This window comes from Typha latifolia, chromosome 12 (assembly GCF_019914945.1).
Source record: "Typha latifolia isolate L0001 chromosome 12, TyphaL0001v2, whole genome shotgun sequence".
Taxonomy (NCBI): Eukaryota; Viridiplantae; Streptophyta; class Magnoliopsida; order Poales; family Typhaceae; genus Typha; species Typha latifolia.
The window spans coordinates 7,866,488-7,893,481 of NC_133097.1; the positions used below are offsets into that span (position 1 = coordinate 7,866,488).

At 37.8% G+C, this 26,994-nt stretch overlaps 5 protein-coding genes across 8 annotated transcripts; 3 read left to right on the plus strand and 2 right to left on the minus strand.

The window, feature by feature from the left end:
- The first annotated feature begins 3,732 nt into the window (after window positions 1-3,732).
- On the plus strand, window positions 3,733-5,066 carry LOC140798986 (uncharacterized). 2 transcript variants are annotated; one of them, XM_073153080.1, is made up of 3 exons: window positions 3,733-3,872; window positions 3,965-4,070; window positions 4,599-5,066. In XM_073153080.1, the coding sequence occupies exons 1-3, from the start codon at window positions 3,837-3,839 to the stop codon at window positions 4,745-4,747; spliced, it is 291 nt and encodes a 96-aa protein (XP_073009181.1). In that variant the 5' UTR covers window positions 3,733-3,836; the 3' UTR covers window positions 4,748-5,066. The 2 variants fall into 2 exon arrangements, with proteins under 2 accessions (XP_073009181.1, XP_073009182.1); XM_073153081.1 differs by having other exon boundaries at window positions 3,971-4,070.
- Window positions 5,067-5,419: 353 nt separating this feature from the next.
- Window positions 5,420-10,884, minus strand: LOC140798626 (ruvB-like protein 1). Its single transcript, XM_073152557.1, has 12 exons — window positions 10,660-10,884; window positions 10,372-10,560; window positions 10,058-10,189; window positions 9,735-9,884; window positions 9,103-9,258; window positions 8,543-8,677; window positions 8,336-8,401; window positions 8,144-8,250; window positions 7,703-7,802; window positions 7,515-7,606; window positions 6,027-6,096; window positions 5,420-5,875 (listed from the first exon to the last, which is right to left on the minus strand). The coding sequence occupies exons 1-12, from the start codon at window positions 10,738-10,740 to the stop codon at window positions 5,786-5,788; spliced, it is 1,368 nt and encodes a 455-aa protein (XP_073008658.1). The 5' UTR covers window positions 10,741-10,884; the 3' UTR covers window positions 5,420-5,785.
- Window positions 10,885-13,263: 2,379 nt separating this feature from the next.
- Window positions 13,264-18,974, plus strand: LOC140799266 (uncharacterized). 3 transcript variants are annotated; one of them, XM_073153506.1, is made up of 5 exons: window positions 13,264-13,738; window positions 14,389-14,477; window positions 14,717-16,723; window positions 17,569-17,710; window positions 17,808-18,974. In XM_073153506.1, exons 3-5 carry the CDS (start codon window positions 14,804-14,806, stop codon window positions 18,392-18,394), a joined length of 2,649 nt encoding a protein of 882 aa, XP_073009607.1. In that variant the 5' UTR covers window positions 13,264-13,738; window positions 14,389-14,477; window positions 14,717-14,803; the 3' UTR covers window positions 18,395-18,974. The 3 variants fall into 3 exon arrangements, with proteins under 3 accessions (XP_073009607.1, XP_073009606.1, XP_073009608.1); XM_073153505.1 differs by having other exon boundaries at window positions 13,270-13,684; XM_073153507.1 differs by having other exon boundaries at window positions 13,270-13,684; window positions 18,457-18,974.
- Window positions 18,975-20,367: 1,393 nt separating this feature from the next.
- On the plus strand, window positions 20,368-21,379 carry LOC140799111 (uncharacterized). Its single transcript, XM_073153261.1, has 3 exons — window positions 20,368-20,735; window positions 20,823-20,898; window positions 21,137-21,379. Exons 1-3 carry the CDS (start codon window positions 20,418-20,420, stop codon window positions 21,253-21,255), a joined length of 513 nt encoding a protein of 170 aa, XP_073009362.1. The 5' UTR covers window positions 20,368-20,417; the 3' UTR covers window positions 21,256-21,379.
- A 1,015-nt stretch (window positions 21,380-22,394) lies between these two features.
- On the minus strand, window positions 22,395-25,881 carry LOC140798686 (UDP-glucuronic acid decarboxylase 1-like). The gene is made up of 7 exons (XM_073152685.1): window positions 25,095-25,881; window positions 24,651-24,798; window positions 24,487-24,566; window positions 23,704-23,787; window positions 23,550-23,624; window positions 22,949-23,041; window positions 22,395-22,852 (listed from the first exon to the last, which is right to left on the minus strand). Exons 1-7 carry the CDS (start codon window positions 25,665-25,667, stop codon window positions 22,658-22,660), a joined length of 1,248 nt encoding a protein of 415 aa, XP_073008786.1. The 5' UTR covers window positions 25,668-25,881; the 3' UTR covers window positions 22,395-22,657.
- Between the last annotated feature and the right edge of the window lie 1,113 nt (window positions 25,882-26,994).

Here is a 26,994-nt window from a genome sequence, read left to right on the forward strand (position 1 = left end):
TTCTCCATTTCGTGATCTGCTGATCGACCAACCAAAGGGCCGGGCTTGGTTAATAAGATCAATCAAGCCCACTTCTGCTCCAAACCTGAGTCTTTTAATTTTCTGGCTTTAAAGTGGACCAGGATTTGGGAGTCCCAAACATGAGGAAAAGTCTCCAGCTTTATAGTAAAAACTCATCGCCACCAACCATCTTTCTATTCTCCCCCTTGTTGGGAAAAAAATGAAAAAGAAAAAGAAAAGGAGAAAAGAGAATGAATTAATGAACAGAGAAATTATTTTCCACTGGGACTGACAGACAGACTACTTGTCACAATATTTCGTGACGTCACTGCTGATGCCAGCCGAACGCATGTTGAGCTGCATTCTGTGGTAAGGGGGAGTTTGCTTATCTAGTAGATCTATGATCAAGAATTGGTATATGGCTTATATCATTCATGAATCTAATCCCAACTGAACAGTGCTAGCTGCTAGCTGCTCCCTTATCAGATGCAGCCAATTCCTTTTTCACTAGGTGCATGCACTATATCTATACGCATGCATCGATCGAGGTGGCAGAATTAATAAAGCAATTGCAATACGGATCGATCCAGTTGTTAAAAACCCATCCTTTTCGTTTGTTCTCCAGCTTTGGACGTGTGTTATCTTCTTATCACACTGTTCGAGTCGTACTGCAAAATTTGTGATCCAAAATGGAACCGTGCAATGGTCGCTAGATCTCTCGGATAGGATTGGGAAGCCCCAGCGGAAGGGGAGGGAAGGGAAGGGAAGGGAAGGGAAAGGAATTGAATGCCGTGAATCGGTGATCTATCTTGACCTCCCCCAGGTTTCGGACAGTGAGCAAAAATATCTCACGCTAGCTTTTGTTTGAAAGCATTAGTCCTTTTGCTTCTCTGCATTTTTTTTTTTTTGTCTTCTTTCTACGAGTGAGGGGCTGGAAAAAGCCTGGCAATGTAACACCAAGTAGAACTGCATCAAAAATTCACAGTGGACACTATAATCAAACCAATGGATCCTTGATCACTTTGTCTGTAAATGAATTATTGCTGGAATAAAGAGCATTGAGAAGCTGAGGTTCTTTTCTTCCTGTGCGAACGGAATCTATGGCCAATTATCTAAAGACCTACATGATGGCAACCCAATAGAAATCTGGCACGCAGGGAGGCGAGAGTGAGGTATGGAAGAAAAGGACTTGTGATTCCGGTAGGTGGTGGACCTTCATACGAAGCATGAAGTAATTAATTAATCCAACCTAGCTAGAGCCAAGAAGACTGGGGCTCCACATCTGTTTGTGCTGCTGCTGCTCATATACCAACTTGCCCACTGACCAGTTACCTAATTCCCTGGGGAGATCGAACGCACATCCTTTGCAGCTCCTGCGCTGGCTATGTACACCATGAAGCTGGATATCTTGTGGACGTTCTTGTGTGCACCTCATCCTCATGCATGGAAGCCGTAATCATCTTCTCCAATGGAATGGGTGGTGCATTGGTACTACACGCAGAAAGACATGAAAATGTCGTTGTAGGGGCCGGGGGATAATTCAACGGTGATGGGCTTGAGAACGTACTTGGATATATGGTGCTCATTTGGTCAGTCGTACAAGATGTCAGTGTCCGGCTGCCCCAGCAACTTATCGTTGTCGAAAGCTGGAGAGCTGTTTAATCATGAAACTAAGGATGTCTTTTATACATACGTATATATATTTACATACATACATAGATAGATAGATAGATAGATAGATAGACTAACTACAAAATCAACTTGATATTTTAGGACTTAACTACTTAGCTACGTTGATAACATGACTTAACTGTGAATCTCAATCCCCCCAGCCGCAAGGATTAATCTGATTAATGGACGACAAATTAAGGAGACTGCTCCCACGTCACAAGACTAACAACTTTGTCACTTTGTATTGCATAGTTGCAAGAGAATGGGAGAGATGTGGGTCCAACTCGAGGGCCACTTGAGTAGGTGCATGGGTTCAAGTTTTCAACTCCAAACCTTCACCCAATCACAGCTCGTTAATTGGTTCGTGGGCCTGCATGTCTCAACGACTGGAGCTATATCCAAATTCCAATGTCCTATGAGTATTAATTGCTAAAGCGCAGTTGTATCTCAAGTAGAATTATGACGGTTAATATGCATTTTATCGGTATCAAAGTTACCTTTAGAGCCTTGTTAGGAAATAATGTTGTCCAGATATTTTGTGGTCCATGCGATTTGGATCCTGCTAAATTTACTACTAGACTGAAAATTTTATGTCTCAGATATTTTTCAAGCTAACACCTTGCATTTTCATTTTCATCTATGATGTTTACATCATGTATTTTAGTATTTGTAAATTGATTACACCATTTTTATCAAATATTTACATAAAATATAATATTATTAGATCTATTAATTACAGCAAGTTAAATTAACTATACTATTATGATTATCAAAATACCCTCGTCCAATTCAGAATAATCAATCTCTTTCTCAAAGAAAGAAAAATCTTATCCAACAAAGAAGATGGTTCATTTTAGTGAAAGAAAAATGATGCTAGAGGATAAGTTCAATTTGTTCCCTTTTGTTTTAAGATTTTGGCTAGGAAAGAAGACGAAGTTTTACTATGCCCTAGGAGAGAAGAAGGAAAAAGATACAAGCATTTTAGATATTTAAAAAATAATAATTTATAGTGGACGAATATATATATATATATATATTATGCACGAGTCGTAACGGGTCAAAGCAAATGCACATATGCACAATCCATTTATTTTTATTTTTATAAAAAAATTGTAGCTTAGAAGTGCTCAAACTCATAACCTCCTATAGTGTACTTCTACCGTATTAAGAACTGAGACACTAATCATGAGACAAATGTGAGATAATTTGATGAGAAATTTATGGGTAATAAAAAATACAAACTATTTTACACCTTAATCACCACAGTATTCTGGAACTCCATTATTCATTTGAGCATAAAAGGCCAATCTAACGAGTCCAATGATTAGAAAGAGCAGTAAGAGTAGCTCATATCTAGCTAGCCATTCTTTTCCTCTAGGCTTTTTGATGTTCAATTTGAGCATGATTCACACAATGCTTTTATTATTAAACAACTCAAACTTTTAATATTTTCTTATTTTACTGAATACTAGTTATAGACTAAATAAATATATTACACTCTCATAAATAAATAAATAAATAAATATTATAATAGGAGGGCGACTTAACGTGGTAGTCTTATTGGAACGATAGAATCCATGTTTGATCCACATTGATTCAACTACAAGCTTTGTAGTTTGTATTGATATACGTTAAAATATATATATATATATATATATATATATATATATTTTATCTTGTACAGTTGGACTTGTCTCCAAAGTCCGAAGAGAGGAATAAAATATAAGTAGGAAAAAAAGGTAACTTTCTCTACTTTCCACGCAGAAGCCTACAGGGGCACACAGTTGAAGGGGCGAGGACGGCAGCTCGTTGTGCCGTTGGCTTGCGTGTCACACGTGTCGGCTTGCTGGTCTCCTTAGGCCCACGTGTCACGTGAACGAGAACGAGGGTTGGCCCACGTCGCAGAGAGCGAGTGGGCCTCCTAAAATCTACTCAATCTCCTCTCCTCCAATGATCGCTAAGCACCCACGTGAAACCCCATGGCCCGCCTCCTCGTTCTTTCTAATTCTCTCCGTCTCCTTCGCCTCTTTTTATTAGCTCCAATCTCCAAGCTCTCACCTCCCCCTCCCCCACTTCCTAAAACTCTCTCTCTCTCTCTCTCTCTCTCTCTCTCTCTCTCTCTCTCTCCCCCTCGTTGTAGCTAGAATTCTCTGTAGTTTTGGATCATGGGTGACTCCTCGTCAGCTTCTTACATCAGAATGGTATGTGTGTAGAAATATTACTAAACCTTAAGGACATCTTGATCATGGGGTGATCAGTCCCATGCATATGCTTATGATATTTGTGGTTTTAGGTGCAGCACTTGATTGAGAAGTGCCTTTGCTTCAACATGAACAAGGAGCAGTGCATGGAAGCCTTAGACAAGCATGCTAATATAAAGCCTGTGATCACTTCCACTGGTGATTTTTCTCGCCCTATCACTCTCCCTCCCTCCCTCCTTCTAGATGATGATATATATATATATATATATATATAGAGAGAGAGAGAGAGAGAGAGAGAGAGAGAGAGAGAGAGAGAGAGAGAGAGAGAGAGAGAGAGTAAGTATCATAGAACTACATTAGATACTATTGAATCTCTTTTCTTAATGTAGAACGTTACATTGGAACTCATATAGTGGCGTGACTCTAGTCGTCTTTGTAGTAACTCTTTTCCCCTAGTCACTTTCTTTCTATATGAACTACTACTAAAACAAAAGAAGAGAAACCATAAGACCTATCGATTTTGAGTAACTAAAGTGCATTGCGTGTCTTTTAACCAGTGGTTGAAGCTTCTGATTTTTTTTTCTTGGCTACTTTAAGCAGTAAGAGAATAATAAATTTTATATTCTATATTATGATGCTTCTCATTATCTCTTTTTTTTTTGTACATAAAAAATATATTTGAGGTACGAATTCTGATGCACTTATTTATTTATTTTGGTGATGTAGTATGGAGTGAGTTGGAGAAGGAGAACAAGGAATTCTTTGAGCAATACACGAAGGACAGGGAGGAGCGGGTGTTGGAGATGGAGGCAATGCAGCGGATCCAGAAGATGCTCTCGGAAGCGGCTTCTCGGGATCCGGACGAGGAGGGCTAGCTCATATCCAAGCCGTCCATTTCCATCACCATTCGTAGTCCAACGTAGTACTCTACGAGTGGCACCGCCTGTAAATTCCTCTCAAATGGGAGGATGGCGAAGTAAAGTTACCATGCCACGTCGCGCATGTGTTTGGAATGTAGGGATCGGGACAGGCAGGGAGATGCCATATGAACGCGTGGAGCCACGTGATGATCTAAGTGATGACGTGTATATAATTGTGAACTATTATAGTCTATGAACACGTGGCGGCCTATCACGTCGCTTGTCTCGGGATTGTGATTAACATGCGGCAACAATAAAAGTATTTAATTGTTAATATCTGTTAAATTAATTCACGTTTTTCATTTGATTTCCATCACGTCTGAATCTATCTTTCTTTCTTCAACTTTTAAAATTTTAATAAAAAATTTAATTGGAATATGGTTTTGCGACCAAAGTTCGATCGAGAGAGAAATTAAAAATGAATAGAATAGAAAGCGAAACATTACTGACTAAGGTGATGAAAATTCCACTGTGAACTTACTTGCAACTAAAATATGCCTAGGAATTTTATGGGAATAGTTTTGGAATTAAGTTGCAAATTTGAAATTTTATTGTCCTTATGGCCAGACCTGATTAGTGAATCAAATTAGAGATTAGATTTGATATTTAGCACCTCGGATCAACATGGGTCGATAATTTAATTTTATATCACTAAATTGCTACAATACTTCCATGAAATTGTCAGCTCTAATGACAAACAGACATCACGAGAGCTTAGCCATTCTCAACAACCAACAATATGCGTAAAAATCCAAAAATTAATCCCTAATACTAACTAAATGTTCCTCCAGAGAAGAATCCCCGCAATTTCCCAGGCTAGGTAATTGCAACCAAAGAAATAAAGCTGTGAAGGTACATGATCGTAATAACTGAGACTGAATAATAATGGGGGCAGCTGCAACAACCAATCATTGCAGTGTTCTTCACCAGTGTAGTACAAGATGAAACAGAACCTTCCTACCAAAAAGGAGGTATATATGAGGCGCGAGACTATCAAGTTATGAATCTTTCTTGCTGCTCCTGAAGCAGTTTGGCAGAAGACTTGGCATCTAGATAGAGGGAAGTGACTTCCTCGAGATCAGCCTGATAATGATTAAGAAAAAAGACCAAGAAAAACTCGTGTTATTATAACAAAGAAAAGTTGAATTTTGTAGGAAACAAAAATAAGCGTGCAGACCAAAAAATAGAAAAAAAAGACATGGGATTGACCATGCGAACAATGGTTCTAGGGTACCTTGCATATCTTGTCTCTTCCATTGGTCTTTGCCACAATACTAGCAGGTGATAGCAGCTGAATGGCATGCCTGGCAACGACATGACATAAGATGAAGTTTTTAATATACATTGGCAAAACATGCTAAAATAATAGTGAAGACTGCAGGGTAATATAGGTTGTTAAGTATAAGTTGCCCAGCTTATGTACATTGTGACCATCTAAAGCCAAAATTGTAAAGTGTGTCCATTTTATGCCCTGTATGTTTGAAGAATTACTTTGGAAGGTAGACATAGAGCATAAACCTGTGACAGCTAAACCTCGTATTTCTGTATATCCATCAAGATCCAAGTATTTAAAGTTTTCCTCCTTCATTACTTTGATGTACTTCTTATCTTAATATTCTCTAATATGACACAAGTAAAATGCTCTACTAAAAAAACAAAAAATAAAAGAGGAAAAAGAAAAGATGGCACAAGTAATATGCCATGGGGTCATACTATACAATGCTATTCAGAAACTATTATAGGAAGATACATTTCCAAAACTTCAAAAATGCTTATGCCAAGGAGGCCCTTCCATTCAAATGGATGAGACAACTGGTACATGTTTGTTGTAGGTCTAGCTAGAATAGACAACAGTAATGCTTTTCATACTATAGGTTGCCAAAAGCAGAGGCTCACAACATTCAGTCAAGATCTATGAGTTATCATACAATAATTCTTTAACCTTAGAAGTATTACCATATCAAGAGACATTATTTCTGAACACAACAATTAGAAACAAGGGTTAGCCCATCCAAGGATATATTAGGTCGACATGCTAGTTTCCTAACGACCACCTCCATCACCACAATCCCTCCCATTTTCACTGCTGCCCTCAGACTAATCAGGGGACTATCAATTACTCAGCAAATCAACCAGAAAATAACTAGAGGTAAAGCGACTTGCACATATGTTTGTAAAAGGATGTAAAAACAATGTGGAAGCAAGTTTCACATCAATCACATGACTACACTGCCTTGCATATATGTGGACAGAGGGGAAAAACAAGTATTATGTCAAGCTGGAGGTAGTCTGTATCATGGAAATGAAAATATGTGCCTCTCAAGAAGAGCACTAGCCACTTATCTACAACATTAAGGTGACTTGTATACAACAGACACAGATGACAAAATCTAATGCTGGCACGGCATGCTGCACTCATACTTGACAACAAGAATTTAAAATTCACAGAGGACAAGAAAATATATAGTTTGAAGCTCATAATAACTTGGAATATGGCAAGCTCCTTACAGGTTCATGGGATGAGGGTCAACATTGGGAATGTTCGCAAGCATTTGCATATGGACCAATATAATTTACCAGTAATTAACCATTTTGCAGACTCAAATGATGTGCATTAAACTTTTTCAAAAGTATACCAATAAACAATGCACCTATAGATTCAGAAACATGTGGTGAAAAGACAGAAGACAAGAAAGGTAAAAAGAGGAAAACAATGAAGGACCTTAAAGATGCTTGTTGTCCAATCTCTCCTAGGAAAGCTAGACTTTCTTCGTCAATATCAAGCTCTTCCACCTGTGCTCGAATTGCCAATATCTGCTCCATGAAAATAAAGAGAAAGAAAGTTAAGGAAAGATTTTAAGAGAAATGAAACTTATTTACTGACACAGAAGATAGATAAAGGCTAAGAACCTGAATCATTTCGGTGGGACCATAAGTTTCTGTTCGTATAATCACTAGACGATCGAGTAAATCAACTGGTATGCCGTGTGGACTGGTCATATCAGTTCCTCTGTGTGTTGAAACATATAAGAAGTAAATTTAATATGGAACAAGAAGAGTATAAACAAGCGTTAATCTCTTGGTAATTTACTGTAATTAATTAAACAAGTACTAGAAGTTGAAACTATCAAACCAGTGGCTTCGCTAACAAGCTACATAATGCAGCTTGACACAGATTAACAAAATTAACAAGCAGACTTGCAATGAACAGAGATATAGACTATATAAAGAAGTATCTAACATCAAAGGATTTTCACAGAGACCATATACATAATATTGTGATATGGCAACTGAGACTACTTAACAAATCCAAAAGATTTATCTTGTTCATTAATACGCTAAACTCCATACCTCACGTTACATATTCCTCTGTTTGTAGCAAATATCACAATCGGCGCAATCGAGCTCTCTAAAGCACGATTAAGATAAGAAAAGCATTCAATATCTAGCATGTGTACCTGCAGACAAAATTTTTATTACAAAAAACAGTCTCACATAGCCTAAATATACAATGTTTGAAGTGCAAATAGAAATCGGATATACCTCATCAATGAACAGAACACCAGGGACAAGCTCTGCTATTCCTTCTTCAATATACCTATTAACCACCTGGTATAGGCAGTAAACAGAAATTCAATTTGGATAAATATTATTTGGTTATTACTTACACCATGGCTGTCTTTGGAGCCTAAGAAATAAAAGAAAAACATGTGCAATATGGAGCCTTCTCTTGGAATTTGGAAATAAAACCTTATTGATCTCCTGCCGTAATTTTTCCGTGATTTCAGTTTTCCGTGGTTTCATCATTTGGCCCATGAGGGACAATATGTCTTGCCCTCCTTGTGGACGAGCATTTGCAGCATCAAGGTCATGCAGCGTAACATCCTATTATAGAAAGAGGAGAAAATTAGCTATAACTTTGTTAATTGGAACTCCTGTCCAGACCCCATCAGAAGAAAAGCAAGCAGATGATTGTCCCTATTGAGAGTACTATAAAACTTGACCTCAAAAGTAGTAAGCAAATGGTACATACATAGACAAATGTGCAGGATTTAGTAATAGGACTAAGACTTAATCTCTTGCTATAAGCACTTCTTAAAAGAGTATTAGCTCATTGTAAACAACATAACCAAGTGAAAACAGAATGCTGAGTAAAAGAATTTGGCATTTCAAGTTCCAGTATACTCTCTAGATACTCCAAATATACAAAAAAAATGGTACCAAATTAACACCAGTAAGAGTTATAGTGTTGACACATGACTCTGATATACCTTAAATATTCAAACAGATAGATGCTAGATGAATCATACCTGTACTATCTCCTTTTTCTTATGAACTTCCCCTTTAGGAATTGGAACATACTCTTCTGCTTCAAGATCAAATTCTGTAGCAAAAGCATCACATCTACCAACTCTTTTCACTGCACCACTATTTGCTTCAATGTAAATAACATCACCTACAGCAACCTGCAGTTCAAATAAGGACATTAACATTGAGACCAGCTAATATAGCAAATGCTGGTGTAAAAGATCCTGGAATGACAGAGTAGAAACAATGAATTGATATTGATGATACATCTTCATCTGAATATGACAGATTTATTTTACTTGCATTGATGGACAGTAAATCAAATTAAAGGCAAGGATGCTACAAGTGCATTCCAGTTGCTCCAATTAAACAAGAAAAAATTAAAACTTTATTCTTCCAAATTGTAGAAGTGTTTGGGAAGAATTATTGTAGAAGAAAATTATGGTAATGTTCACTTACTAAGAGAGAGATCATTATGCAAGAAAGAAATTAGCAACTCCTGCCCATCAAAAGCAAGCAACAGTAATAGCGATGTAACAAGAAGCCAACCAAACAGGTCATACGATCTTAGCTTCTACTGTTCTCCTAAGGAGGACAAAATGCAACTTAAATCAGTAAGGACAACAGGAAGCACCTTTTCCTTGATTAAAGCATCATAAATTGTAGGATCCAATTTCAACTGCTTAGTTCCTTTGACCGTCTTCAACCCAATAATCACATGGCTAATGCTTTTTGCATAGCCACCCGTAATACTCTCAGTTTCTTCCGGAGATAGCTCAGTCACCTAAAATACAAGCATACTGCATTAACGCCACATTTTACCAAGTAATTCTCAAACAGAATCATTCCAGTGCAACAGACATGAAATAGCCATCAACATCAAGTATCATCAATTTAATTAACAAATACATCAAATCTAACGACTCAGGGAATAAAACATGGTGATTGATAGCTAACCTCTCCTTCATACACTTCTTTGTTTTCCTTAATTCGCAACCCAATAGCTCTCCGGAAATTTTCCATAAGCACCTCAGTTTTCTTGACCTCAGAGGAATAAACTTCTGAACCAACCATCGGACAGAAGGGGACCTACAGAGAAATTCGATAGCATCGACTATCATCAATACAAATCCTGTAAAGTAAAAGAACAGTACTTCTCGACCACCAAGCGTTTGCTGAGTTGCTTAGTACGGCAAAATAGTTCCTTTTTTCTTCAATCCGCACCCTAAAACCACCAAGATGGTAAATTTCTTCACAAATAGAAATCGAACCTTGCTACCGAGCTCCTGAGAGATTCCGAGAGCCAGCGCAGTCTTTCCGGTGCTTGGTGGCCCGGCGAGAAGTAGAGCACGCCCGGCCATTTTCTTCTGCCGTATCATATCCACGACGAGTCCCGCTCCCTCTCTCGCCGCCACTTGCCCGACGAATCCCGCCGCCATAGCGATCGCGTTCCCATTCGCCTAAGGGAACAAGGCAGCGCAGCACGACTCCATCAGAATCCTAAAACCCTAAACCTTAAACCCTAGGAAAGCTAAGAGAGAGAGGGATGAGGGGCATACGTCCAGGCCGAGGCCTTTGATGTGGGTGTGGGTGGCGATGCGTTGCATCTTGGTGGTGGATTGAACTTCTTCGATCCGCATCGTTGCGACTCCTCCGATACTCTCTCTCTCTCTCTCTCTCTCTCTCTCTCGTCTAGTCTGTCTCCCCTCTCCTCCGCTTTAGCGCGCGCGTTTGAGTTGGCCCTTGGAAGCGGAAAGGAAGGGTTTGGTCACCGCTATTGGAATGAAGCACGTCACCTGAACGTGGCGTGTTGTTGTTGGTTGTTAATCGGAGAAAGCTGTTAGCTGTGTCAAGGTACGCAGCTGATCGCGAGAAACAAAGGTGGAGATCGAATGGAGACTGTTCGATCTTATATCCTACGGATTGGGCGCGAACCGAGAAAAAGAAAAGGTTAATTACATTTACGTACAACCATAGCTCATTTTTACGTACAATTCTTAATTTTTATAACATTTTGACCCCTCAGTTATCTAATATTTCTTTCATCACTTCTCCACTTTTTTTCTCTACTCTCCTTATGTTTCCGAGTGTTATTGCTTCCCTTCTCCAACCTTAAATATTTTCATTTTCTTAATTATGCCTCATGTAAGTTTAAGTTAAGTGAGAGCTTTAGGTAGACGTGATCGTGGGGACTGAATTTAAATATTTGTTCACGATTTAACCTATTAATTACTTCGGCCGAGCTATAATATTTTAATATGTTACTGCACACTAGCCTATTAAATAATTGGACTTAGGTTGGATATAATGAGTTTAACATAATAAGCTAAAAATAAAAAATATTAAATTTTATTAGGCCAAGTTTAATAAGCTTATATGAAAATATTTTAATTATTTTTTATAAAAATATACTTATATGTTAATATATAATTTACTAAATATTCAATGTAAGACTAAAAAAATTATAGAAATAGGTATGTATTATGAGCTGGGCCGTATATGAGAGTAATGAATTGGCCCGGCAGGCAAAGACTTAGTTCATGTCATCCACTATCATCTTAGGCTCGAGTTGTGCTCAGGCCTAGCTTAGCCCGATTAAAATCGGAAGGATTTGAGCCGGGTTTAGACAAATCAGAGCTAACAATCATGTCTACCTTTAGGGGGAATAGTGTGTGATTTTTTATCCTTTAATTACAAAGTATACTCTCTCGCCTGCTCCACTTGCATTTTTCCTTTAATATTTTTTTCTTACTCTTACAAAGGATCCTTTACGAGAATAAAATTTTTGAGATGTACATGACCTTAGCAAATAGAATAATTAAAATATTTTTGCTAGATTTTGAGTCTGTATATCTTCTTCTCTTTCCTTCCATACTTATTAGTGTTTGCATCTAACTTCTAACAGCCTGTAAAGAATGCAGACTCTACTTCTGTTTCTAATCTTCCGTATATTAAGTCTGTACGATTTCGATCTTAATGATTTGCTTTTAGGATACGAGCAGATTAGGATTGTTAATCCGCATCATATTAAGGAAGACGGTGGGGTCTTTAGGAATCAGCGACGCATTTGAAACGATAGCAGACGTCTTCAACGATTTCCATGGCCATGGATTCTTGATGGATGTGAAAGGAGTAAAAGAGGCGTACGGGTATAGTCTAGAGGAGGAGACGGAGACGGTGACGGTGACGGTGACGGTGTCGGTTGATTCATGGAATAAGTTGTCCGACTTTTGATGGAATGAAAACAAAAGGTTAGGCAATTTGTGGGAATCTCAATGATCTCATAGGTCCACAATTATTAGAGGGAGAAAGTTACTAGGTTTCACTTTTCCCCATCCTCCTAAATCCGAATAATAAATTCACAAATATTTCTCAAAATATGGTGGTAATTTCTTTTTCTATTTTTCTTTGGGGGCATATTAACAATGTATATATATATATATATAAGATTAGGTTAATACTCAAAAAGATTATGAAATATTTTGCCAAAGTTTTCAAAGAGACATGAAGGTACAAGGCACATGGAGACAAAATTGAAAAGAGTATCAATCATGTGGTAGGACCTAGGAGAGATTTGTACCCCTAGTTTATTATAGGTTTTTTCAGAACATATACCCCTCAAAATCTTTTTATTTATTTATGTACCCCTCTTAATTTTTATATTTATATAAATACCTCTGAAACCTATTGTTTTTTATGAATTCCCTCCTAATTATTATTTTTAATAACTATATTTTAAAATGTGGTGGTAATTTTTCACGTGTATCTATCCAAAAAAAATCTCGTGTTTGAGGGATATATAAATATTCAAATATCAGATTTAGAGGGGCATATGCATAAATAACGGAGTTTAGAGGGGGCATACAGCAAAAGAAATCCTTTGTTGTACACATATTCTTAAGATCTTGATAGCCAATGATATGCTGCCATGTATCCACCTCTGCATCAAGTTCCTAATAACTTTTTGTAGAGGATCTGCTACCAAAGACACCGCAAAGTAATAATGGGTGCAGTTTAGGTCCACATGTAGTACGAAATAATTCATCCAGATGTGAGATGGGATGGGATGGGATGCGATACACGTAGGACATTGAAACCTGTGCGTCGAATTAAATTATCCGTCCAAAGGACTATATTCATATTCTCTGGTAATTCGCAGGTCCAAACGCGAATAGTGCCGCTTCTATCTCGTTTTATTTTTATTCCACCCAACACCGTCATTAATTAATCGTTCGACCTCTCGACCCGTTTCTCCGTTCCATTCCACCTCTCTCTCCCCTCAAAGAGACGCAAACTCGAAGAGAAGACCAAGAGAGCAAAACCCTCCTTTTCCTGCCACTTCTCCTCTGTTTCCTACCAAATCTTCTCGTCTTCCTTGGCGAGAAGAGAATCTCCCCCCCACCATTCGCGAACTCGAGCTGTCTTCCTTTTTGTCCTATCCCAGCGTTACTTCTTATCCAGGTTTTGTTCTTTTGCTTCTTAAGTAGCGATCACGTGGTGTGGGTGAGGGAAAGAGTTGTCACAGCGAGAGGTCGCGGTGGAGAGACTACGACTTGGAATCGATGGTCGGTGGTCGTGGAGAAGGTTCGTCGTCCCAAAACACCTCTTTGTTTCGCAGCCACGCTTAAAGATTTCAAGGTTTGAGTTAAACCAAGTTCGATATTTTGCTCGGGATCTTTATTTTTGTGCTATTATTAGGAAAAAAATTGGATTTTATGACAAACTATAAAAAAAAAATTTCCTTTTTACTACCCAAAGTTATGGGTCTTCTTCGAAGTTTATTTGAGCTCCGTAGTTCTTTTATGAAGCGTTATTGTGTAAGAACGCCATAATGCAGTTGGATTTTTTTAGCTATACCGGAGTTGGGTTTAGTAATTCAACTCCGACAAGTGCTATTCTTTTGCAATTAACCATTATTCTTTTAAAAGGAACTTCTCACTAGTCGCGATTTAGTTTCTTTTTTTCTTATCTGGTTCTGATGGTGTTAGTGGATATAAATGATGCCATTATATAATGACCAGAATTCTTGTTCTTTCTTTTCTTTTTTCCTTTTTCTCTCTGGTTAAAGTGATAGATATCACAAGGTAAGTTATTTTGCCCCTACTATGACCATTTGAGTCAAGTTGCTTTTTCGAATTGTACACTTAAAGTTGGGTTCTCCAGTATGGCTGATAGAGTTTATTATTATTATTGTTATTATTATTATTATTATTATTGTATTATTTATTTTTATGATCAGTTCTAATTATTAATAGCATTTATCTTCTTCTTTTTTATTTATTTTTCAGGATGTGTTCATTTGAATAGACAAAGAAATGCTCTAGGAATACTAACAGATTCAGCCTATAGCAGTGGCAGCAGAATAGAAGAAAATTCTGTAAGTGCAGTTTACACCATCTGTTAATCTAGTTATCAATTTCAATGTCAAGCTAATTGGATCACCATCTAATGCATAAATATTCTAACAAGCGTTTTGCTTTCTGACATAAAGCAATGTAAAATTTTCAGTTCTTTCCATCTATTGGTTGGAAAATTGATTTCTCTTTTGCTTCTGTGTACAGCTTATTTCATATGAAAAATTCTTAATGCTCTGTTTTATTTTTAATTTATTTGTAGCTTGTTTTTGACTTCAAAGAAAGCCGGCATAGAATTGCTGGTGGAGATCCAACAAAAATACACATAGGGAAGGAGAGATTGAATGAAATGGAAATCGGGCGGTCCTCACCTAGTGTAATTGCAAAAACACGCACTGGGAAAGAGAGGTTGAATGAAGTGGAAATCAATCTGTCCTCACCTAGTGTAATTGCAAAACTGATGGGTCTTGAGACATTGCCTCCTGCACGAACATTCCATACTCAAAAGCTGGACACTGGGAATTGTTTCCGGAAAAGATCATCATTTGCAGGATTTCAAGAGCAGTCCGTAGCTAATAATAAATATTCAATTCAGATGAGAAACAGGGAGCACCCGGAATTCAAAGATGTTTTTGAAGTCATGGAAGCAACAGAAATTTTAGAAGATCACAATCAGCAACATCTTGAGGGTCTGACAAACTTCAGAAAAATTGGTCCACATACAACCTTCATGTCAGAGAAGCTGATGGATGCTAAATCTGCCGCAAGTGATGAATTTTTCCATGTCTCTGAAGAACTTTATGATGACTTGGATAGCTCAGATATCGACGATAACCATATTCTTGAAATACTTCAACAACCCAATTCCTTGTTTAGAAAACATCTACATGATCTGAAGTGCTCTCCACCTTCTCTGCCTCCCAGCCACATCATGATCTTGAAATCAGCAAACTATTCCAAGTTTGAGAAATCAAAAGTATGTGCATCAAGTGGCAGTCCTGAAAGAAGTAATCAGATGCCAAAAGATGTCAAAAGTGCTTTCAGAAAAAGCAATCCTAGTATATTTTGTCATTCTCTTAAAGAAAATAGTGGTAGAATATTGAATTCAGAAAATTTGGGTAAAAAGAACACTTCTCAGCACAGTCATATTGTTGTTTTAGAGCCTACTTTTGGAAAAGCAGATATCCTGGGAAAAACTGATTTTTTATCCAGAAAACCCAATAACTTTCAGTCTCTTTATAGAAGAAACCAAGAAAAAGGACAGCCTGAGTCTCCAGAATTATATGTAGAAGGGAGGGATTGGCAGAACTTTTTGGAAGTTAGAAGTCATAAAAGACAATGCTCAAGAGAAATTACTAAAGAGTTTGCAAAAGAAATGAGATACTCTGCAAGTGAGAGATCTAGAAAGCTTCACTATTTGGGAATCAATGAGTGGATAAAACACCAAAGGCCATCTATTTCACTTGACATGCACAATTCTGCTACATCTTGTAGGTCCTCTAAGTGTTATGGTGACTGGGATGACAGCTATAGGTCTTCAACTTATCCAACTAAAACATCTGCTAGTAAGGGGTCTAGAGAACGACTGTCAGGGCAATGGCAGTCAGCACAGCAGTTTAGGACAGGATTAGTTGGTAAAGGACCAAGAGCTCTGTCCAAAATGATTGCTTTCTCTAATGCAGAAAACCAAAGGAGAACTTTAGATTTGCAAGTTTTGCAAGAAAATTTGGGTGGAGTGGATGTCTCCGCAAGACAGGGTTATCCTTCAGGTACTAGTCATAGGTATGGCTGGAAATATGGACATCCAAAAAGTTCATCAATGCCTACATCTCTTCCAGTTTCATCAGCAGTATATGGTCAAAATCCATGCAATAGGTGCACATTTGGTGTAGATGGTGAATTTTGTATGTTTAAAGATGAAATGAATTTAAAATTTAGAAGTTCTTTGTGTGGGAAGCTCAGTCATAGAGGAATGTTTCCAAGAAAAAGCTGTAATTGTGATAGAAGGGAATTTCAACCTTATATTGGCAGGGATGAAAAGAAGTTCATTGAAGTTGATATTTGTATGAACCAAGAGATTTCTAGAAATAGAGGCATTGCGGCATGCGCTGGTGAACCAAACCGTAACCTCCCTGATTTCTACAGCAGTAATGTTGGAATTGATGCGGGGAAAACCAGAATACTACTTACAACTGAAGAAAGGCCCTTCTGGAAGACCAACACCAAAGCAGTTCTGACCAAAGATGCAAAATTTTCTAGAAATGACCAGGTCTGTCATCAAAGCTATTTATAATCTTTGGCTGTTAATCTCAACATTAGAAAACCTAGCTCCTGCTAGCAGAACATCAGGAAAAGAAGGAAATTAAAGCTAAGCTTAGCTTACAATTTGTGTTATTGTGTATCTCATTGGATTTTGTTCTTGCATTTTGGCTTTACATTGTTCTACACGCACATAGAAATTGTGTTTGAGTTTTGTTGTTATCAACAAAAGAATTATATGCCTTAGTATGATGGGAAAATGTGTTTTTCGATATCCTCCATCCGGTCCATCTGGCATTCAAGTATGGGTTTAAGACATTAATTCCGATAAAATAAACTCGAAGAAGGCCCTAAAAGCTTCAAAACTCAAGTTAATTTAGTTTTATATTCTTGTTTTCATGCATTTTCTCTCCCAGAATATATGTTGATCTGTCGTTACTTGATTTGTTATTTAGTATATAACCTTGATGCTGAGTCATCTATTATATTTTTTAATAATTCAATTAGATATTAAAGCTGGATTCGGTGGTCAACGCTGTAATACCCGTGAATTTTCCATTATCATAGGATCTTTTCATCTGCATCTTTTTTTTGTTCCTTTTTTACCTAATTACCATTTATTTCAACCTTGTTCTTGCTTGTCATATGAGTGGTGTCTTCATATTGTGTGAGTAATGCAGTTTCTATTGTCCTTTTTTTGTGTGGAATTTTGCTAGTAATATAGGATTATTTCATCATATAGTAGGAGAAATGAACTTGAATTTCACTTGCAGTAGGTCAAAGTCAAATTTGTTTTGTGATAGTTCCTTTCTGCAAGCTAATCTATTCCTGGTAACATTGATTGTCCAACATCAGGAGGATTACTTTCCTATTCATTCTGATGGAACAGATTCAGCATCTCTATTGCGCTCAAAAGTGTCTCAGCAACTTTTAGAGCCTCCTTTGGAAGAAAAGTCAAATTCCGGTTATTTCAAGAGAATGTGTGGAGATCTTCAGGGTAAGTGAAAATAACTGAGATATTTCCCTTGTATATCTGGTGGTTCAATTTACATGTCCAACCTTTACCTGATAAAACTTTCATACTTCTACTATAGAACTCCAAATGCAACTTGATCTTCTCAAGTTTGACTCTGATACCGAGGAGCCAGAAGGAGAAAATTTCTCTCTTCCGCTAACAGGGGATATATTAGAAGCATTTAGGGATGGAGATGACAGGGACTTCTCATACTTACTTGACATTCTTATTGATTTGGGTGTTCATAGTACAAACCAGGATAGGCTCTACAATTACCCTGGAAATTGTTCAATGATCTCGAGCATGTTTGAAAAGCTAGAAAAGAAGTATAGTCGCCTTGAGGCATGGTCTAGATCTGAGAGGATGCTGCTATTTGATCTTATAAACTCCATCCTCTCAGAGGTCGTAGCCCTTTGCATGTGCCTAAACCCATGTATGAAGTTCAACAGATATATTGCGGCTTTGTGGGGCCACGAGGGGCTTGTTGAGAAGGTGTGGCAAATGTTGGTTAGACAACGGAAAGAACTCACTGGAGGCAATCCTGAGAGCAACGTACTGGATCCAAAGTGGTTAGATTTAGGAGATGAAGTTGATACAATGGGAAGTGAGATAGAAATTATGCTAAACAACGAACTCTTGGAAGAACTTCTTTTAGAGATTTATTAGGCTAAACCTTCCGCAAGGGAAGTTCTTGTGAGTATATCTGATTGAATGCTTGATCATCTCAGATGAAATTTATCTACCTCGGGAACACGGAATTGGGTTTATCGGCACGGTGTTTCTACCTGCATCCAAGTTCAGAAGGTGGTTATCTTCTGCTCACTGGCTTTGGGCTCCACTCATAGATTTGAAGATGCATCTTTTCTTCGACAATAGCAGAGCTGTATATAATATCCGCAACAAAGCAGTGTTGCATTAAGACAGCCTTAAATTTAGTGCTTTGGCTGATAGCTGCTTGTTGATCTCTTCTGCTATCTTATAACCCAAGTTTCCAGATGAAACATTGCATGAGTATAATGTATGTTGTACGAGATAAACTAGGCGAAAGTATATAGTAAAAGTGTGCTTCTGATCTACAAAAATCTGGTGGATTTTGATATGTAAACTGTAGATGATGGAGGGATGGTGATATGCACACTCATCCACTAGCTCTATCGCCATTTTTATTATTGTAAATGTGATGTTTAGTCATTTTTGTAAAAGATAGTGCTCAACATTACATTATAACAATTGCTAGTTGTTACTATCACTATGCTTATAGCTGTGAAATTTTATAACTGAACATTTTATCTTCAAAATATTCCTGTTAGGAACTGTTAGATTAAACCTAACATAGAAGGTATTTTTGATCATTTTTTGAGAAAATTTCTGAAAATGCAGTGCTCATGAAAAGAAAAGAAGAAACAAATTAAAACCACAATAAATCAATACTGTAGCGTTTGGAATGTAAATTTTCTTGTATAATATTATGATGCTCATCTTTTTTTTTTTCAACCACTAGATTAATGATTAGAAAAATTCCCCCAGGTTCAGTTGCACTATTATCAGATCAGAGCATGCTCAAACTCTTGAACTATATTTTGGATTTTCTCTCACGTTTCCGATGAACTCACGTGAATTGGGCCATTAATTAAACGATTAATTGACGGGAAAAGGTAGATTTGCTAGCTTGGCTCATGAGAAATGGGCCTCCACTAACTACAATTAGCACTAATCAAACAAGATTAAAGGCAGTCCCAAATTGCAATAGTTGTGTACTTGGATCCCAATATGCTCCTCAATCTATGTACATAAAGAGACCATCTTGGGACCAGGGAATGTTTATGTTTAGATTAATTAAAGGATTAGTAACAACTAACAAGGAAGAATTGTTTTCTCCTCTGGATTATAAGATGATGGTAGATGAGTAATACAAGACATACTACATAAATTAAGCACTCGTCTCCCCATAGGATGACTTGAATTAGTAAGAGACAGGATTAGGGTTAACAACTGTTATCAAGAATGAGACAAATTGCTTTTAAAGTCATATAAATTAATTGGATAATGCAAGATTTACTATTTACACCCCCACATTTTTAATATTGACTATCAGAGAAACATTTAACCGTGTCTAACAAAAAGATATCAACGGAAGAAAATTTGGTTAGATTTTTAGGAAATGTGCTCTCTTGTCTCTCTAAAACTGACCCCTTAGAAGAGACCATCGAGTGTATTGTCTGAAAGATAAATTTAATAGTGACAAAATGAGAATGCATTCTGAATAAAATAAAGAAAAATTTATCATACACGTCCTCCATTTTGCCCTTATTCACAGTCTACATATACATGAGTCAAAGTAATTATATACAAAAAAATAACCTTGAAACATTGATTACATTTTTTTTTGTTGTTGAAAGAATAGAACATTCTCTAAGCTACTATAGATCAAAGTTAATTAAGGATATTTTTGAGACATTAAAAGTAAAATATTTATCTAATATTGTAAAGTGTGAATGATAATAGAAGAAATTCAAAGAAAATAAAAGCATAGGACAGAAAGTGCGAATATGGAAAAGGTAGGGTGTGAATCGCAAATTAGTCGAATAACTCTCCCATATATTATATATACGAGAGAGAGAGAGAGAGAGAGAGAGAGAGAGAGAGAGAGACTACTAACTGATCCTACCTTTCACGATACCGTATATCCATGGCTCCTCTCTTCAAGGAACTGAAAGGAGTAAACTTCTCCTGCGCATCGCCGGCATCCGCTGCAATATGCACGAGCATAGATCGACGATCGATGGTCCGGCCCCGCACCGGAAGAGCCCCCATTCGCCACGCGTCCCAAGCGACAGTCCCCCCAAGGAGATCAAGAACCATCTCCATCGGCAACAGTGCATCCCACAACCCGCAGAGCAGCAGGAAGAGCTTGGAGTACAAAGCCTTCTTTGACGATGTCTACCCGAAGAAAGGAGATGACCCAATTGCTCCAAAGCTATCCATTTCTAGTAGACCACAAGAACAGGTTAGAACAAGCAAGATCGCGCATGGTTATGTGTTTGTTTGAGATCTACGGAGGATAATTTATTTTCCTGCATCTGTTTGCTTGCAGGTTGTGGTGTTGAGGGTCTCTTTGCATTGCAAAGGTTGCGAAGGGAAAGTTCGGAAGCACATCTCCAAGATGGAAGGTGACTGCTTTTGCTCTGTAACCAGTTAGATCTAATACTTTTAAGTAATGTATATCATATCTTTAATACACCTCATTATATACGCCTATATAGATCAAACTCGGGCAAATACAACATTAGATAACCAATTGATTTAAAAACTTAAAATGTTAGGAGAATGGTTGGATTTGATGTCTTTAGGACAAAAGATTTTAAGCAGTTCATGACGGGAGTGGGACAATTTTGTTTGTGAGTGCAGGGGTGACATCCTTCACGATAGAGTCTGAGAAGAAGAAGGTGACAGTGGTCGGAGACGTGACGCCCTTGGAAGTGCTCAATAGCGTATCTAAAGTGAAGAATGCCCAGTTCTGGCCTTAAACTCAACTTCAAATTGTTGAACTTTTATTTGGGAATAGTTTTTTTTTTTTTTTTCTCATGCCCTTTTGTTTGATGTCTTGTTGGTAGTGGATGGTTGCTAATTCTGGGAATAGTTTTAATGTGATATGTGTGTCTCTGATCTCAGCATTGAAGGCTCTGGCCAAGCAGCAACAGAGCAACTGCGGTACATGTCATTTTTCTTCTTTTATTATTGATCACGAGCACCTGGCCCATAGCCTACATAAAGAGCTAGTCCTTTCGATGATATAATATATATATATTGAATAACTAACGAAACTCTCTTTGGATGAAACAGCCAGAATGAATCTAAGCTACACGCAAATCGCGTTTGGTTGAAAAATCCATCAAATAACAAGCTTAATGTCTATGGAGAGAATCCAATTTGTAACCTATATCAGAGTTATAAAATCTAATCATTGATTAAAGTTGTGGTTAGATACGTGAGGTTTTTCACTTTATAAAGTTATGGAACAGTGTAAAAGTGGCAATCGGGTAATGATATAAATTATTTGAGTTATAAATTTGTTTTTTGTCATAAGAGTTACTGCATCATAAATATGAATACTATCCGTTTAATAATTAAATTAGATAGATCAATATATTTATAACCTGAATCTAATTATGTTAAATTTAAATCTATTTAAATCCTTCAATAAACAGACAGGTGTATTTACGTGCAAAGAAAAGTAGACGAGATGCCAACATTCCAGTCCATTGCAGCTCTGACTAAACCTTCAACCTCGTGGAGGAACTTTATGACCCAGAAGTGAGGACTGTGGCATTGACCAATTACTTCGGAAGATAAAAAAGTTAATAGAAGAAAGAAGATTTCATCTTATATTTCTAGAGTTTACTTCGAACACACTGTCAAATATACAATTACGTGCATATAACGGTCCATTCGCTTCGATTGAAGCAAATTGATCAGGACCATTGAATGCAAAGTAATAACTCATTAATTTTGTTGTTAACTATGATCCAAAATAGTTTTTAATGCTTCTCTTCAGCAGTTCTTAACCATCAATAATAAGTCTTTCACCATATAGATGACACGATATACTAAAATTATATCCTGTAATACTTTTTGGGAAGTCAAATATTTGAATATAACACAAATATACTAAAAACAGAAGTTCATTAATTTCTGACAAATATTTTGGTACAACAAACAAAATTCAGTATTGTCACCCCTCCAAATTTTTACTATGAAAAGAGCTAAATAGACCCCCTATACTTTCGGCTGCCACTGAAGTAAATCGTAAAATTTAACAGGCTGATGAACTAAACTTGATTACTGGTCACTCAACAAGACATGGATGGATTTTTAATCAATGGAACAACATTTAATGCATACATTACATACAAAGTAAGGATCCTTGGCTTATGATTGCTCGCTCAACACGCGCTGGCGGAAATCGGTAACCATTAATGGCAGCCCTTCCCTCAGAGAGATCTTTGGTTCCCAATTCAACAACTCCTTAGCCTTGGTTATATCCGGTTTTCTCATATGAGGATCATCAGCAGTGTTGGCTTTAAATTCGATGGTCGCAGTTGGATCTATTGTTTCCTTCACAACCTGCAAAGAGTCGAAACATTTTGTCATTTGAAAAGAATAAGATAATATAATGTTATGCTGATGTGATCATACTCTGTGATTTTATTGTGTACTAACCTGAGCAAGTTCCAACATGGTGAATTCTCCTGGATTTCCCAAGTTAAAGGGTCCAATATGGTCACCTTCCATAAGAGCTACCAGGCCGTCAACCTAGCAAGTTTGCATGGAATAATAAGATATTAAACATAAATTCATTTTGTTACCACTGACAGTTGGGATATCAAGGAAATTCCTATAAATGCAAATATCTGCATTTATAAAAAGGGATGAGCTTTTGTGTGTCGGGAAGTGACCAAATTTGAAAGTTAAAAGTCATGCAATTCAAGCCTGCAGGCTGCAGCACACGACCACCAACTATTGACTGAAAAGCACATAACCAGGGTATTGGGTAGAATAGGGAATGAAGCATGAGCATATACAAATGAACGCCAAACAATTTTATATAATGTATAACCTCCAAGAGTTGTTGGGCTATTTGAATCCCAAAAATACTTAACCCAGGATAAGGATTTCCATCTAAATTAAAACGGCCAGATCTGACCATAGGTTAAGTTTTGATTATCTAAAACACATTATAAAAAATTGAAATGCAACAAAGGAGGGAAAATGGTAACTTGTTTCTTAAACACCAATCAGCAGGATATGAATGAAATATTACCAAATCAGAAACATATTGGAAACTTCGAGTCTGCTTTCCATCACCATAAACTGTCATCGGCTGTCTTCTAAGGGCCTGCATAGAGTAATCATCAAGATCTTACTTCTTACCACTTGTCTAATGGAATTTATACAATCTCAAAAGTATGACAAACCTGTGCGACAAAATTGCTAACAACGCGGCCATCATCTATGCACATGCGAGGACCATATGTATTGAAAATGCGTGCAATTCGCACCTGCAAACATAATTCATAATTAAGCAGAAGCAAACACTGTGCACAAGCATTCTATTGCTATACTCTCATGGTAGAAAAGTACTGATGGGCCACAGAGGACAATCGACCAAGCACTCAAAGATTCATCATGACTACTGTTTGGAAGCCCTATGGAAAATAGTCAAAATACTAAAAGGACTATCGACATCTCACCTAATCTGGGATTTTCAGATGTCTTTTGCAGATCAAAGGTAAACATTAAACACTAATACATAACACCTATACGAAATTAACGAACTCCAGATTTTATTCTGACAGCATCACAAATTGCAACAACTACTGATGTATATCAGCCTTCTTCGATGTATCTTTCTTTAACAGTACAAATTGAAAAAGCAAGTATTAGATATTGAGTAATCGCAGCTATATACCAAATTACAGTAAACTTGCTAGCTGGGAAACGAAATAAATCCAGAACCTCCTCACAATAGCAAGTAACTGAGTAAGGGTGTTCTAGAAAGAACGATTGGGGAAATAATTGATGTCAGATAAGAAAACCAAAATTTATACACTGTGAAGGCCCAAATATTATTGCAGTAAAAAGAATGTCAAAAAGGTTCACTCATGATTTGTTCCATGTACACCATGACAATATGCTGCTAGCCAAGCATCAACCTCTATAAAATGAAACTTTCATCAGAGATATCTAAATAAGATTACCTCAACATCAGCACCTCGATGGTAATCCATAGTTAAAGTCTCAGCCGTTCTTTTGCCTTCATCATAACAGCTCCTAACACCTGCGAATGAGGAATTAATCTCGCACAAGATTCGATGCAATCAAAGAGGAAAAAAAGAACAACCAAGCAAGTATTCTCGCTTACCTATAGGATTGACGTTTCCCCAGTAAGTCTCCTTCTGCGGGTGCTCAAGCGGATCACCATAAACCTCACTAGTACTCGTTAATAGGAACCGAGCACCAATCCTCTTAGCCAATCCCAACATATTCAGGGTTCCCATCACATTTGTCTTGTACTAAATCGTTAAGATATTAAACCCGTTTCGTAGAATAGCCAGAACAAATGCAAATTGAAAGTAGTTATCATTCATTCAAAAAGAAAAAGGCAATGGATTTGGAGATCATGAAGTATCTAATCAAACAAAGTTATCCAAGATCTGCCACAGTTTACCTAATTCTATCATAATCCGATCAAATCAATCAAGCAAACCCATAATTCAGACGAATTAAGCAAGGTAAGCATTGCCAAGCATAAGAAATCCACCAGATCTAACGGAAAGAAGGAACAAAACAACGCCAAAAAGGATATGATGGTCTTGATAGGATTGTATTTGTAATGCACCGGCGACGCCGGACAAGCGAGATGATAGATCTGGTCAACTTCCAACAAGATCGGCTCGACCACATCGTGCCGGATCAACTCGAACCTAGGGTTCCTGAAATGCTGCACGACGTTATCCTTCCTCCCAGTGAAGAAGTTATCGATCACGATCACGTTATCCCCTCTCGCGAGCAGCTTATCCACGAGGTGGCTCCCCACGAATCCGGCCCCTCCGGTTACCACGATCCGGAGCGGCCGCCTTGAAATCCCAACCGGAAGCCTTCCGCCGCCGCCGGATATGGCGGGGCGGCGGAAGACGGGTAGGTTATGGTGGTGGTCAGAGGGGTGGGAGGAGGAGGAGGAGGATGAGAGGTAGGGGTGGAGGAGGAAGAAGGAGGAGGCGAGGAGAGCGCCAAGGAGGACGAAGAGGAGGCGCTGCTCACGGAGGAGGTAGGAGGCGGCAGAGCGAGGGAGAGAGGCAGGGCGTGGCTTCGAGGTCTTGGAGGAATGGGTTGGGATCTGGGATGGGGACTGGGCCGAAGGTTTGTGGAGTTGCTTCATGGCGATGGGGTGGGGGTGGGACTGAGGAGGAAGGAGACGGGCCGGATAAAATTATTCCAGGCGGGAATAGGAATATAGATCTGGATCTCGGAGTTTGAAGTAGTTGGGGTCTTCTACGCGGGCAGGAGGAGAGGAGCGAGGTTTGATGAAGTAATGCTTTCGCCTTTCAGTGATGGTGAGTGGCGTGGAAATGGCGCTTAACACCAACTATTCTATTTTATTTTAATGCAAGTTGTTAATTGTTATCTTAGTCTTCTTAATTGGGGTTTCCTACAAAATGCCATCTTTTTTTTTTTAGTTTGCAAATCACCCCTTCCTTTTTTTGGGTGGGTATATTGTAAAAATCACCTCTACAACTTATAGTCAGAACTGAGAATATTCTGTGTCTTTATTTGTAAGATTATGCTTAGGATAAAAAGTTTACGTCGCAAATATTAACATATGCTTAGGATATTCCTTATAATATCAGTCCACTTATAAATCTTAAAAAGAGAGACGCGTTTTGCAATAAGGCTAAAGTATAGGCAGCTATTTGCATATCTGCCTTTTGTCTTTGCATGGTTGTAGACTTGTAGTTTATCTCTCGCCTTTCGTTGTCGATCGATTGATAAAAATTTCGAACAAGACACAGAGTAAGGCACAGGAAGTAAAGAATTAGAACAAATAACCTGTCTAAATAATTATTTTTCTTTTATAAATTCTCATAAGCAAGCTAAAAAGTACTAGCTTTCCTTAATATATAGCGATTAACAAAAATCGTCTAAACTAAATACCTATGGTGGCCTTCGTTTTCATATGACTCAATACAGTTAACCACGACGGAAGTCAGTACTATTTGCTATATTGACGGCTAATGGTTAGACATAGTTACAGCAGTATCATTTGCCATGGCTCTATAGTCTATAGCTTATTTCTTGCATTGAAGTTTTCTTCCCGTGGAATGCTATTATTTCCCTTGGATCATTGCTAAACTTATGCCCCCTCTCTGATCTCCGACGAGAGGAGGCTACTCTCTCGTTGATCCATTCGAAGATATCGGAGAAAACTATGTCGATGTTCTCCGGTGTCTCCCCTGAGGTCAGTGCATGCCACATCCCTGGATAAAACTTGAAAGTCTTATCCTTACTCACTGCAGTCTCGTATAACAATTTGCTGACAGAAGGATCTGTGATAGTGTCATTTCCTCCATGAACAATTATGAATGGCAAAGACACCTGATCATATATATTGCGTATATCTTATCAGAATTCAGAATAATATTAATGCTAGCTAGTTGAATTCTTCGATAGTATTACCTTGTCAAGGTTCTTCTCAATGTCTATACTAG